The 15,429-nt window shown below is 37.6% G+C and overlaps 2 protein-coding genes across 6 annotated transcripts; one reads left to right on the top strand and one right to left on the bottom strand.

Moving 5' to 3' along the window:
* Nucleotides 1-188: 188 nt before the first annotated feature.
* Nucleotides 189-12,915, bottom strand: iftap (intraflagellar transport associated protein). 4 transcript variants are annotated; one of them, XM_060887031.1, is made up of 7 exons: nt 12,850-12,865; nt 9,187-9,301; nt 8,565-8,701; nt 8,359-8,444; nt 3,403-3,445; nt 1,167-1,303; nt 189-880 (listed from the first exon to the last, which is right to left on the bottom strand). In XM_060887031.1, exons 3-7 carry the CDS (start codon nt 8,689-8,691, stop codon nt 770-772), a joined length of 504 nt encoding a protein of 167 aa, XP_060743014.1. In that variant the 5' UTR covers nt 8,692-8,701; nt 9,187-9,301; nt 12,850-12,865; the 3' UTR covers nt 189-769. The 4 variants fall into 4 exon arrangements, with proteins under 4 accessions (XP_060743014.1, XP_060743015.1, XP_060743016.1 ...); XM_060887032.1 differs by lacking the exon at nt 9,187-9,301 and having other exon boundaries at nt 12,850-12,915; XM_060887033.1 differs by lacking the exon at nt 12,850-12,865 and having other exon boundaries at nt 9,187-9,885.
* rag2 (recombination activating gene 2) lies at nt 12,197-14,871 on the top strand. Of its 2 annotated transcripts, XM_060887029.1 has the most exons (3): nt 12,197-12,280; nt 12,368-12,393; nt 13,117-14,871. In XM_060887029.1, exon 3 carries the CDS (start codon nt 13,131-13,133, stop codon nt 14,724-14,726), a length of 1,596 nt encoding a protein of 531 aa, XP_060743012.1. In that variant the 5' UTR covers nt 12,197-12,280; nt 12,368-12,393; nt 13,117-13,130; the 3' UTR covers nt 14,727-14,871. The 2 variants fall into 2 exon arrangements, with proteins under 2 accessions (XP_060743012.1, XP_060743013.1); XM_060887030.1 differs by lacking the exons at nt 12,197-12,280; nt 12,368-12,393 and adding an exon at nt 12,467-12,528.
* Nucleotides 14,872-15,429: the final 558 nt, after the last annotated feature.

Below are 15,429 nucleotides of genomic sequence, written 5' to 3'. Positions count from 1 at the left end.
AGAGCAGGCAGCTGCAATATGCACAAAATCTTCTTAATGTTTTAGAGAAGTAAATGAACGGTCATAGTTCAGCTACCTTAGTTGAATTCCTGACACCTCTCAAATACTCTAAAAGGTTAAAGGGAAAAAAAATCACATATGTATGGGTGGATAAATTACAGAACACAGTGAGAAATGACACATGGTACTCAATGGTAGACATTTTTATAATTTCTTTAAAATGTCAATAAAAAAAAAATCAAGAATAAAAGGGCAAATTTGAAATACATGGCTTTTAATCTGGTTTTCAAATGCTTACAAAGGGAAAAAGAAAAAAAAAAAACTTTAAGTGTTTTGTTCCAGTGAATAAAGCACAGTATGATGCATACTGTAACGGCATGTATTTAATTGCTCTCCCAAAAGTGCGCTCAGTGGGCAGCTACAGTTTCTCACATACAGAAAAGTGACATTGCTGTTGTAGTCTGGTTGTTTGCAGTGCCCTGGGCCTTTAATGTACTGAGGAGTTTTTTTTTTTAAATGCTCTGTGAGAATACACATGATTAGAGCAGCAACATGTCAAACACACTATTGCTCCTATTTGTGGGCTGAATGGTTATTGGGAACAGTCTTTAAAAAAGGACATCCAGGAAAGATTTGAAAGTTGAGTGTGCTCAAAACAAAGCACGACTTGTTCTTTAATGTGTTGTAAATATCTTAATGATTGGCTTTTTTACTGTTTACTTGGCAACTTCTGTGCTAGTACATTTGTCAGAGAGCTGGCAATTATGGGTCATGATGATCCACAGTTGCTGGATTTAACAGGATACTTGTGAGACAGTGTAACGTTGTCATAATCGAAGGTGTCATCCAGACTGAAAGGCACAACCTCCTCACTTTCGGTCTGGGGAGAGAAAATGATGTCACAGCTCTGCAGAATTGAACACGAAACACAAGCTTTGCTCCAATTTCACTGCATGTTTATGCATGTTTATTAACCAAATTACATTGTTTGAACCAATTTCAAGCAGTTTGAATCAATTTAGATAACTTGCCATTTCACTTCAGTGCTATTTAATATCTGATACAAACCTATTATTAGATTGAATTGGTAGTGTGTAACGCTAAAGGAACATATGAATATAGAGAGTGTGCTGTGGAGAGCCATAAACGATTAATTGGTTGTATACCTGGCTCTCTGTATTGCTCAGTGCCGTGTGTGTCATATGGTCCATGTCAGTAGAAGAGAGCTCAAGCTGTGTGTGGTGACAGAAAGCAGGAGTGTAGGCTGGTGAATCTTCCTCAACTTCTCCAGGAAGCACACACACTTTTAACAGGAAGAGGACAATATTAATAACCTACTGCAAGTGCATAAACATGCAAGCCATTATGCAAAGTTTACTTGATTTTTTTTTTTTTTGTATTGCACTGTATTTACAAGAAAACAAATATATTCAACAAAATAAGACATTAAAAATAGCATTGGACTGAAGACTAGATACAAAGCTTACATACATCAGAAAAGGGGAGATTTTTCATTTGATTTACCTTCTCTTGTCTAAATCGCAAACTGTGTGCAAAATGTGAGCAATGACAAATATTTACAATCACATGGATAAAGAAGTTTTTCCTGCTTCAGATTCTAAGCAAATGCATCTCATCTTTTCCAAGTCTGTGGCATTAGTCAGATGTGATACCATGTAGTGACACAATGAAACAAATCACAACAATTATCTTATTTACAGCCATAAACTTGTCATTAATAGCTAAGCATGAAATAGCATTAAACTCAACAGAAGAAAAAAGTGGGAGGTTTTAGACTGGCCAAGTCAATCATAAGACTATAACCCAATTGAGGAACAGTTCACCTAAAGGGAGAAACCAATCAAAAGCACAAAAACACAAGTAATGTTGAGGTTTTATGTCAGGACTATTGAGATCAGCAATGAACATTTCTCACTGACGAATCACAAATGCAAGCACTCCTGTTGCACTCTCTCAGCGCTGTGTGTGTGTGTGCGTGTGTGTGTGTGTGTGTGTGTGTGTGCGTGCGTGCGTGCGTGCGTGTGTGTGTGTGTGAATGCTTGGCAGGAGTGTAAGCAATGATGATCTTAATTAAAGCATAATTAAAGCTAATTACTCATCCAGTGAATGTCATATTTTTGCTGAGAGAGAAGCAAGCATCTGTGTGTGTGTGTGTGTGTGTGTGTGTGTGTGTGTGTGTGTGTGTGTGTGTGTGTGTGTGTGTGACCCTTGGGTACATAAACACTGGTTGGTTACATCCACATTTTTCTTCTCTGGGCTGCTTGTATTGATAATGCAGCATTACAAAAGCAAAGTCATTAACAATCACAATAAAGCAACAGAGGACAAATCTTCATTTTACTAATGAGTCAGAAAAGCTGCTGTTATGTCGTCTCATAAAAGACTTCATTGCCTATAAACAGCTGGAGGAAACAAAAGTAGCCTGTGCGTTCTTACGAGTCTTTCACCAGCTGGCCCTGGCAACTATTTCCCAACCTGGTTTAGGATCTGTATGCCAGCCATGTGTCACTGAACCTTGCCATGAGGGCAATTACACAGTGTTCTGTGTCAGGCTGAGCTCTGCATTCATTCTCTCTCTCTCTCTCTCTCTCTCTCTCTCATTTTACATATCACAGTCCCTGCATAATTACTCATACTAATTAGTGTGGAGTTCAGACTATTTTCCTGATATTGAATGCATTTGACTGACATCCAAAATGCCACACCTTGTGCTTTTCATACAGATTAATTTCATCTTTTAATATTCACTGACTCTCATCCTTATCTTTTACCCTAACATCTTAGAGAAACCTACCTCTATGGACTCTGAGCATCATCTTTACTACGAGCTTCCTCTTTACATGCATGGTTTCTGTGGAGTTTCTGTGGCCAGGTTTTCTTTAATTAGAGGTCATTAGCACTAAGGCAGAGGCTCATGGAGATGAATAGCAAGGCTGATGCATGTTCTCTCTCATTATAGACCTGCTCGGTGAGCACATTAAAGTATGCCAGTAAAGCTTCTCTAAGACCAGACCAGTCACTTGTAATTTACAGGGACTGAATATGCATGATAAATAGTAATACATTATCAGATGGCTGGAGGCCCTAATTACCAAAATAGTGTACACATGATTCTCAATAAACCATATTAAATGCTTTTTATATATGTACATTACTGCCTATGCAATTACTGAATGCGATCACTCTATTGCAGTGTCATATATATATATATATATATATATATATATATATATATATCCAAAATACATTTCTTGACCAAAACAAAAACACTGCTTTTGATAAAACATGTAGGCACTTCCTTTTCTAAATGAATTAGCACTCATACTTTGGTTCAACATATTGTGATGTATTGCAGACATCTTAAGTTAAACCACAATTTACCTTCCATGTTATTTATGTCTTCAGTCTCTTCTTCTATGTCAACCTGTTAAAAAAAAAAAATAGATAGATAGATAGATAGATAGATAGATAGATAGATAGATAGATAGATAGATAGATAGATAGATAGATAGATAGACAAAATCAAAAAAACTGTTCTTCTTTAAAATGTGTGCATTACTGCACATTCACTTAAAACCCCACCAATCCAGCTAAGCATTTGATATTGCTACAGTTCCTGGCTGTATGTATTGGAAACAGTGAAAAAACAGTGAAATCATTTTGGGCTTGAACGTTGTGGACATTTAAAGACATTGTGTAAAGAGGGACAAAGCAGTGTTCATGATATTTCTTAAACTCTCTTGAAAATAGGTATTAATAGGTATTAACTATTAAGGTATTAGTCTTAAATAGCTTACAGAAAAAAAATTTTTGATCACGTTAGGAGGGACAAACAGGACAAAATGGCAGTACCAGAAACTGGAGATCAACACAATTTTAAAACTAAAAACCATCACAGTTCATAGTCCAGGTATCCCATTACACAGTTTTTCTGTTTACAAGTAGTGTCTATACGTCCAAGCTGTTCCAAAGCTACATATTAAAACAATATAATAATATGCTTTAATGCTTTAATATAAACCTCACAATCAGGCCTCTTGTCAGAGATGCAGCTGTTACAGAAAATGAATTAACACCTTCTGGGCAAACAGAATGGCACATTGAAACAACAGCACTGTGGAATAATTATTTGACTCTACACTCTATGGAAACAAGCATTTTTAACAACAGCTATACGGTTAATTGTTTACATGCACCGAGTATCCTGATTAAATTAAGGTGAATTTTCCAGATTGCTTTAATCAGTCAATAGCCTTAATGTAATTTTAGATATAAAAGTATCTGTATACTTAAACAATAAGTTTGAATTTGATCAGTATCAGATTATTAAGGTGTAAATACCAGAGGTGGGAGTAAGTCACACATGTGCAAGTCACAAGTAAGTCTCAAGTCTTAACCTTCAAGTCTCAAGCAAGTCCGAGTCATTTTTTGTGAGAGTCAAGTCAAGTCAAGTCAAGTCACTGCTTTATGTCAAGCAAGTCAAGTCGTAGCTTGAGTCAAGCAAGTCACTGGCAAGTCATACAGATGTTTGATGATTTAACTAAATGTATATATTAAACAAAGTTAAATCTACAGTATTTATGAACTATGAGAGTTTTATTTGCAACAAAAATGATTATATGCATTTATTTTTAAAAGGTGTCCACATACAGGTGAGTTGTAAATACAATAAAAATCTAAAAATGAATAAAAATCAAAAATACAAAGAATAAGATGTAAATGTAACTGAAATAAGGCCAACATAAAAGCATGAAAAGTTTCAATATGCCTCAAACATGGCAGAAGACCATGGAAAAGTAGATATATAAAAAGTACAATGGTTTCTATGCAACCAAATGGCATTTTTTGAACAGGCATTCCCTTTTAATGGGACATGAACACATCCTTAAATTAGATCCTTCCTTTTTAACAACAGAATAACAACAACAATCAATCATGTCAACCAAAAAAACGTAAATTATTGAATCCCACAAACCTTGAGAGAGAGAGAGAGAGGGAGAGAGATGATTGGAGTGAGTGTAATTTATTAATTAAAGGGATAGTTAAAATGAAACTAAATAAATAAAACGTTCCTAAAAATGAAAATTCTGTCATCATTTTCTCACCCTCATGATGTTACAAACCTGTATAAATTTCTTTGTTTTGATGAACACACGTAGATATTTTGAGGACTGTTTATAACCAAACCATTCACGAACCCCATTCACTTCCTTAGTGAAAAAAAGAATACTATGGAAGTGAATGGGGCTCATGAATGGTTTAGTTATAAACATTCCTTAAAATATCTTCCTCCGTGTTCATCAGAACAAAGAAATTTATACAGGTTTGTACCATCATGAGGGCGAGAAAATTATAAAAGAATTTTTTTTATTTTTGGGTGAACTATCCCTTTAAATTGAATGTGTGCGCGTGTGCATGCTAGACAAGAATATGGCTCTGCTTGCAACTCTGAAGTTTTTTATATTTATATTTATGTTTTTTATATATATGTGCATCCCCATAAACGATCCATACGCTTTTCACTCAAAGCCTAACACTGAAGACCAATTATAAGTGCTACTGCAAAAAAGCTGACATTTCCACATAAACGGTGACCAACCATTTACACTACATGGCGCTTACAAAAAATTTAATTTGATAGAAATTTGTCATTCAAATGTGAGCGATGTGGTCGCATACTGCTGATCTTCTCTTCTCATCTTGCACAAAATCCCAGTACCCGAACTTAATTATGTTTGGTGTAGCGCCTTCCATGTTTCGTCACGACTGTTAAGGTTTATTAGTTAGTGCGCGCGCTCCCTCTGCTTGCCTGCTGCGTCACGTGGTTAGATTACGCTTTTGCGTGCGTTTAAAAACAGATTTAAAAACAAAATAGACAAAAAAGATAAAACAAAAACAAAAAACAAGCTATTTCGAGTCATTTAACTCAAGTCCAAGTCAAGTCTCAAGTCATGAATGTCAAGTCAAAGTCGAGTCTTTTTTTAATATTTGTCAAGCAAGTCTCAAATCTCAAACTTGCGACTTAAGTCCGACTCGAGTCAAGTCATATGACTCGAGTCCCCATCTCTGGTAAATACACTTGTCTATTTAGCTATGACTGGTGTGTGTGTGTGTGTGCGCGTGTGTGTGTGTGTGTGTGAGAGAGACAGAGAGAGAGAGAGAGAGAGAGAGAGAATCATCATACAAACCATATCAGCAGTGGTGGTTTCTTTGCATTGATGGATGTGCCACAGAAAAGTGTGTAGGTGTTTTGTGTACAAGGTAACACAGCATTAATAATCCTACTGAATAAAAGTCATATCTGCATCCATCATTTATAAATAGATAAGCCAGTTCTGGGTGAACAATCATAGATAATATCTTTTTTTTTTTTTTTTTTTACTAAATTCATGCTCATTCTAAATAAATGAGTGTGTGACAAACTATTTTAGAAGTAATAACAGATATTTAACGGTGATCAAAAAAGAAAAATTGTTTAGCATGTGGAAAATAGATAACATCTTCTAACTGTTGCATTTTGAATGGTTTGCATTCGATCTGACAATAACAAAAAATGACATACATCTAAAGAAATTCCACTACACAGTTCAGAGGTTACATTACATCTCGTTACATGGTCACATCCATTATCTGTGAACAAGTTGATCTGGAATAAAAACTGATACTGTACCTAGCTAATACAGAAGTCTCATTAAGTGTGACTTTGCCCACTGTGAGCCAAATGTGCACATGTATGCATAATCCATAGTTTTCCTTTATCTTATCTATGTCATTTAAACTCAAATGCACTGCAGCATCGGGCTGTTGATAACACTGAGCAGGCTTTTCTCGTCCGGGTTCCAACAGCTAAATATGGCACCAGCCTTCTCTGCATTGACATGTCTAGCGTTGTAAGTACCAGATGGTATTGACATCAATTGATATCCTGCTAACTAGAACCCTGGAGAGATCAATATATAACACAGCAAGGGGTCTTACGTACCTTTCAGGCACACGAGAACCATACTCCTATCAAGAGGAAGTCATTAATTGCTGGAAGTGGTCCATTTGCTCAAAGTGTTGGAGCATGTTTGTGCATGTGTTCATAAAGACAGAATAAGTAGGAGGAAATTACATTTTGACTATGAAGAGTTAGATTTGACTGAGGTTCTGTAAGTAGGTTTGTAGTCCTATAGTCCTCACTGTGGTCTCTGTTTTTGGCTCTTGCTTTGTTTGTTTGCTTTTGTATTCATTCTTTCATCCATCCTGATGCAAATTCATCATGCTGCAAATTCCTCATGCTGCAAATCACAGCTGTCATGGTGCTGATATTCAGCTTACAAGGACAACTTTGCCCTTCTTACTGTCTGGAACGTAGACAACATTCTCTCCTTAAATGTTCAGAAAACCAATTAATTTGTTGTTGACTTTAGGAGAAAGCAGACAGACTACTCTCTGCTTTTGCAGCTCTGCCCCCGAGAGGCCTGCCAACTTCAAGTAGCAGATTTATATCTTGAAGGACCTCACCTTGTCTATATATGCTACTCCCTCGGAAGATTCAATACGCTAATCTGTCTTCCTGAACCTTTCTCTGCTCCCACAGCTACTGTATAAAGTGTCCTCAGTATGGCAGTAAAAGACACAGAGTGTCATAACAGGAATATCAGCAGCCGCCCAGTCAGAAGTTCTTCACATTGATGCTGTTCAGTAAATAGTCCCAGAGCAACTACTTCACACACCAGCACAACAAAGCCTTAACACTATCCCTAAATTATTAGTTTATATAATCACAACTCTTCCTCAGGTGTACATAACCACAACAAGCCATTTGCTCGGTTCAATTTTAATTTCAAATTTAATGGGCATCATGAATAGCATTGATGTCTCACAGCTCCAGGGTATGTGGTTTAATGCTCAGCTCGAGTTACTGATTGTGAAATGTCGGGTGTGAGTTTACATGTCCACCCTGTTTATATGATGAAGGCTAATGAACGAATAAATGAATAAGTAATGTTTTATGTCTCAGTATAAACTGACTTTTGTCACTGTTCTGTACTCTGAGGTTGTTTAATTACTGGCCATGACTCTTCTAACTCTGTAGCCTGACGAGTCTCAAATTTATTTCTGTTGTACACACAGTGGAGTCAATTAACCACACCAGTCAATCAAATGCTTATTCCTGACCATGCAATAGCCAATAATACTTTAAATAAATGAAAACTTTACATTAGATGCTTACAGCTAAATAAAGATGCTTGATTTTATTATATCGTACTGCGGTTTGGCCAAACAATTAATTATTAAAATTGTTCACCATAACAGTGTCTCCTGATCGTTGCATGCTGTTTAACTATGCACCTTTTTGTCCAGTTTCACACCGTTCAGCTCTACAAGGCAGGTTTTGCTTTCTTCTTCAGGAAACTTCAAACCAGCAATCACATTCTCTACGAGGAGAGAAGAAAGCAGAGACAAGAAGATTACTAATTATGAAATAATGTGAAAAATGTTTTTATGTACTATTTTGGGGTAGTATTTTTCTACAAGAGTTATGTCCAGAGACTGACCTGTGCTCAGGGGCATGAATGTTGACAGGAACTGCTCGTAGGACTGCTCCGGTAAGGTACAGAACAGCTCAAGAGCTTCCATCATGGACTGAGGAATGGTGCCTGAATCATCTTGCACACTAGGCATCTTGCCAAACCTGCATGGACAACAGACAGAGACAGGAAATTACAATACCCAAGAGGAAGTAAAATCCTTTAAAAATCAATATCTTTAAAACTGCTTACAATAAACCACCCCAGTTGTAGTTTATATGAAGGGAAGCAGATGTGGGCACAGAGATAATAATAAAGTGAGACAGATGATTAGAGTTAGACTGCACTACTTGTTAGGTCACTTAATCACATAATAATACACATTACAGCCACATTAGCCCTGATTAAGGTGAACTTATTATTTCGAAGTTCAGTTCAATTACAATTAGTAAAGAGAGGTGATGATTACTGTGGCATTAAAGTGTAATGAACGACCACGCAAAATGATCATCGGAACATCTGAGCTGTCACCCTGTCGTTTATCAAACTCTTCCTTCAGTGGAGGCTAGTGTACCGTTCCGAGGGACAGAAACAGGTGGCACACTACAGTCTAATTAACTTGTGCTATCAATTAATAAATAAAATTCACCATCATGGCCTCAGGCCTTCGCTGTACTGCTCTGTATCCCACTCACTCAGAGTTTGTCACCTTCAGAGTCGCAATGTGACTTTCCGCTTTGAGGGCAGACAAATCCAGACTCACACTACACAGAAAGGCTGGGTTATGACAGTATAATTTAAACACATTTAAAATATATCTCCACAGCTGATTAAGAAGTCAGTTATATCATGTCTTTTTCAGAGCCTGGCACCAAGGAGTCAATTAAGCCACTCTCTTCTGCCCTGAGCCTCAGAAACAGCTTTGAGACACAGGTGCTCGAGTGTTTGTGTTTTTCAGCACTTACGCTCTTCCAGGCACTAGTGGTTACAGCACTTTGTTTTGCACATGATCATTCCTCCAAACACACACACACACACACACACACACACACAACACAGCCCCTAAACACACAAAAACATTATGCTAATTACCTCAAAACAGCTGTCACCCACTTTCTCAAACTCTTTTAGTCTCTCTCAATCATTTCAAGCTCTCTCACTATTTTCTGCTTGTTCAGGGATGAAAAGTGAACAGTCTAATCACTGTACCTTTGATATTATAACTATACAGTCACTGATAGCCTTTAATTGCACTTCAGCCTTACATATTCAAAATATTTCCCCAGGAGTCACAGTTTACTGAGGATTTGCACCACAACGTTAAAGCCCAGATTGACAAACGAAACCTAGTTAATGTCTATTTTCTGTATACTTATTTTATGGTAAGTAAGGCATATACACTCATAGCTTATATTTCACATTAATTGACTTAATTAAAAATTCCCCTTGTACAGGGTCAGAAAACATTTGCACCACAGGACAATTAAGCCAGAATAAAGCAAGTCTACTGTGAAACAGAGGAAGGGACAGGGCTTCCAGGAGTGACAGTTAGGCTGGACTCGACTAGAGGTTTTTGCTTCAGATCAGTCAACAAAGCAAACATAATTGCTTGTTAAATCTATAACATTGACAGTACAGTTCACTGTCATGAGGTGATAAAAATGCATCACTCATCACGGTTTGCTGCTTGGCTTGTTAATAACAAAAGATTAACCTGGAGGTGATGTTTTTTCCTCTTCACTTTCTAGCTCTGATGCACCAGAAACTGATGTCATTTCATCTCAATGCAGCATTAATACTAGAGTTTTAAACACCTTCATAACTGTCAATCATTCAAAACTCATATGTAGATGTCGATATCATCTGCACATTTTCTGTCATGAGGGAGGAGAAAAGAAAACAAATCTTTCTGCATTCAAGTGTGCTATGATGTTAAATTGTACAAAAGACATGAAGGTTGGCAGGTCTGATACAGCTATTTAAATATTTAACCTGCCCCTTCCCTTGGCAATCCCTTCTCCACAGTTCGAATACCTCTGCCCTAGGCAGTACTTTACCCTTGTATATTTTAAACATATGGCAAATAGGTTGCAAGGTATAGTGTTTTATTTTGTTTGGCCTATTTTATACTGCAGTTATTCCATTTAAAACATTTCTCCACATAGACATCCACAATTCTATATTTACACATTTTCTGATGTTATTATCCCAAACATTTATTCATTCATTCATTTTCTACCGCTTATCCGAACTACCTCGGGTCACAGGGAGCCATCTCAGGCGTCAGCGGGCACCAAGGAAGGATACACCCTGGACGGAGTGCCAACCCATCGCAGGGCACACACACACTCATTCACTTACACACTACAGACAATTTTCCAGAGATGCCAATCAACCTACCATGCATGTCTTTGGACCGGGGGAGGAAACCCCCGAGGCACGGGGAGAACATGCAAACTCCACACACACAAGGCGGAGGCAGGAATCGAACCCCCAACCCTGGAGGTGTGAGGCAAACGTGCTAACCACTAAGCCACCATGCCCCCCATCCCAAACATACATATCATAAAACTAACATCGTTTTTTTTTTTTTGTCATATTGCAATATTATCATATTTATTTATCTAGCCTTTCACATGATATCTATGATCATGGTGCACTAATTTCCCTATAATGGATACATTTAAGTTTGATTTATCTAAGTTATCAATCTCACCCATAGATAATGCTCCTTAGTGATACACGAGTTACACGTTAGACCAATCTGATGTTTATTAATGATTATTTAATATTATTAATAATTATTATATAATTAATAATTAATTAATAATAATTCATTCATTCATTCATTCATCTTCTACCGCTTATCCGAACTACCTCGGGTCACGGGGAGCCTGTGCCTATCTCAGGCGTCATTGGGCATCAAGGCAGGATACACCCTGGACGGAGTGCCAACCCATCGCAGGGCACACACACTCTCATTCACTCACGCAATCACACACTAGGGACAATTTTCCAGAGATGCCAATCAACCTACCATGCATGTCTTTGGACTGGGGGAGGAAACCGGAGTACCCGGAGGAAACCCCTGAGGCACGGGGAGAACATGCAAACTCCACACACACAAGGTGGAGGCGGGAATCGAACCCCGACCCTGGAGGTGTGAGGCGAACGTGCTAACCACTAAGCCACCGTGCTAATTAATAATAATTAATAATTATTATTATTAATTATTAATAAAAAATGTTTATTAATGCTGATTATTCTGAAATTCAATGAATATACAAAAAACTACATAATATATTATGTCAATTAATATATCTTTCAAGGTATTACAGTAAAATGATTTGCTTACTATGTATAGAATGTACATTCTTCTAAAATCTTATTTTATTATTGTTTATTATTTATTATTGTTTATCTTCTCAAATTCACATGACGAGGATGTTGTTTATTATTATTATTATTATTATTATTATTATTATTATTATCATCATCATTATTATCGTCTGTCTTATCATCGCCACAGCTATATATTATTTACTTGTACATGCACTTGTACGTTTCCCTAATGTATAACTACATTCAAGCTTGTTTACATTTGAACCTGTTCCTGATGTGGTGTTTTGCTCAGCCACCTGCTGAAGCAGTTACAGGCAGTTGACCTCAATATTAAGCTGTGATCAGAATCAGCCAAGCTTCACAAGCTCCACAGCTCTTCATCACTCAAATCTAACAATAAGGTAAACAGCTATAATGCATAATTTAAACACATTCTTTACTACTACTAATTTATATTTCTTTTCTTTCTTTTTTTTTTTTTTACCCAGAGATCCTGAGGATTCCACTGACAGAGGTAAGAACACGTGACTAGTAGTGAACTATAGACACTAACCATTTCTTAGGTGTATGTTTATTTACCGTGATCACAAGAAGAGCTATTAAGGATATTAAGGTTGATTAAAATAAATTTTGGACGTTTGTCGAAAACGTAAGTAAACAAGAAATACGTGGCTACAAATGTTGTGCTTTATGAGATATATAGTAACGATTTAAATGTAAATAAAATATCGCCATTCGTATAAATACCAAGGTTAACTAACAAACTATGTGAGGTTTTCTTGTCGAGTTGTCATGTTGCTGCTTAGCTAACATGCTAACTACGCTGTAAATCAAACAGTATTTAATTTATTAAAATTGCTAAGTGCTTAAATTATGCTGTTTTATTATTTTATGATTGCCGGATGAACTAAACGCTAATATAATATAAACAATACCAAACACTTCACGGCTGACAGAACAGACAACCTACCAACTAGTAACCGTTCCTCAGGCAACCGCGTTTCGCAATGCACGCTGGGATGTGATGCGACTAAACTCTATAGTCAAGGAAAAAGAGGCGGAATGAACTACAACATTTAAGGCGGAATGGTGCGTCGGTTTTTAGTGTCCCAGAAAACGATTAAAAACAAAAGTTCCATCGTTGTTTAATTGCAAATGCTGATTCTTATTCCAACATTATTTCAGTTTGAACAGATCACAAATTAACTCACATGTCATTTCTCATTAAATCCTACAGCATTCTGAAGAAAAATGTACTTGAAGCACCTGACTGCTGTAAACTGTGCAAGTCTTCTGCAGCCTGGCTGCTCCTTATTTCACCTAGAAGGTGATCCTTATCTTTTTGGTCAGAAAGGATGGCCCAAACGTTCCTGCCCCACAGGCATATTTGGTGTTCGGATTAAAAATGGGGAGCTCAAATTGCGTGCCATCTCATTTTCCAACAATTCTTGTTATCTTCCACCTCTACGTTACCCAGCAATTGCTCACTTAGAGCCTCACAATGAAAACCCAGAGTGTTACCTCATTCACGGAGGCCGAACCCCTAACAATGAGCTATCATCAAGCCTTTACATGCTTAGTGTTGACAGCCATGGATGTAATAGGAAGGTCACACTGAGATGCCAGGAGAAAGAGTTAGTTGGCGAGCTCCCAGAAGCACGACATGGCCACACCCTTAGTGTAGTCCACAGCAGAGGGAAAACTGCCTGTGTTCTATTTGGTGGCAGATCCTACATGCCTCCTGCTGAAAGAACAACAGAGAACTGGAACTGCATGGTGGATTGTCCACCCCAGATTTACCTCATGGATCTGGAGTTTGGCTGCTGTTCAGCACACACCGTCCCAGAGCTCACTGACGGCCAGTCTTTCCACCTGGCATTGGCACGAGAGGACTATGTCTACATCTTGGGTGGCCACATTGCCTCTACTGACTGCCGACCACCTCGCCTGTTCAGGCTGCATGTAGAGCTCTTTTTAGGCAGTCCATTACTCTCCTGTGAGATCCTTAATGATGGTCTCTCCATCACAAGTGCCATTGCTACTCCCATAGGCCCTGCACATGAATACATTATTCTTGGTGGTTACCAGTCAGATTCCCAGAAGAGAATGCTGTGCACCTATGTTGTACTAGATGATGTTGGAATACGCATGGAGCCCAGAGAGCCTCCTGAGTGGAGCAGTGAGATCAGCCAAAGCCGTACCTGGTTTGGTGGAACCCTAGAAAAGGGAAGTGCATTAATTGTTATACCTTCTGGGACAAATCATACACCTGCAGATGCCTATTATTTTTACCAGTTAAGCTTCAAACAAGAGGGAGATGGGGAGGATGCAACCCAGACATGCAGTCAAGAATCCACTGATTTTGAGGATTCAGCACCCCTAGAAGATTCAGAAGAGCTATATTTTGGCCGTGAACCCCATGAGATGGAATACAGCAGTGATGGAGAGGGCGACACCTACAACGAAGAAGATGAAGAGGATGAATCTCAGACCGGTTATTGGATAAAGTGCTGCCTCACATGTCAGGTTGACATCAACACTTGGGAGCCCTTTTACTCAACTGAGCTTACCAGACCAGCTATGATCTTCTGTTCCAGAGGTGAAGGTGGACACTGGGTCCATGCTCAGTGTATGGAGCTCTCAGAGAGTCTACTACAACGTCTCTCTCAGAATAACAGCAAGTATTATTGCCTCGACCATGGAGATCTTGCGAGGCAGGAAATGACTCCGCCACGCAAGATATTGCCTTTGAAGAGAATCCCAATGAAGACATTGCACCGCAAAGCCCCCATAACTCCGAAAATGTCTCCAGTTAAGAAGAGCTTCTTCAGAAGATTGTTTGACTGAGCTAATCATACTTAATTGGTTATTTGAGAGCTAAATGCTATGTGCTTAATACATATCTTACACTCAGCACAACCTAACTTCATATACTCTTGTTATGCACTGAATAAAATTTTCTTTGAAACATTGTTTGTAATAAAAAAGAAAATGCTCATTTGTTTAATTGTGAAATTTTGTCATATTTAATAGTATTAATATCAGAGAATAATATCTTAAAATTCTTTCTGAATTCTTCAAGGACCAGGCGCTGAACATTAATATATCACAATGCATTTTATTATTTATCAATTCATTTTAGTCTATGCCCAACCCATTTTCAGGCTCTGCTAAAAAGTAACACTAATCTCTGAAATCCTGAATAGGATCAATAATGTTGTAATGAGAAAGAAAAATGGAGAAGAAAACAATAGAATTGCAACTGAATATACACTTCAGATATAAATGCTTTGCTTCAGATTATAACACATAAATTAAAGGGTTGTTACCATTAAACCTTAAGGCACAGAAACAAAATTTGACATTTGAGATTTCACACAATGATATCCATCACTTAAAGCATTAATGTAGTTCTCAGCATAAGCTACCTCTCATCTAATCAGGCTACTTGTTTTCCTACCGTACTTAAGTCTATTGTTTATTATTTGTGTTCTTTAATTACATTAATTACATTACATTAATTACTACTTTTCAAAAGACAACAATCTAA

Source organism: Tachysurus vachellii, chromosome 14 (assembly GCF_030014155.1).
Source record: "Tachysurus vachellii isolate PV-2020 chromosome 14, HZAU_Pvac_v1, whole genome shotgun sequence".
Lineage (NCBI taxonomy): Eukaryota > Metazoa > Chordata > Actinopteri > Siluriformes > Bagridae > Tachysurus > Tachysurus vachellii.
Note: the sequence above shows the minus strand (reverse complement) of the source record. Positions and strands in the feature narration are given on the sequence as shown.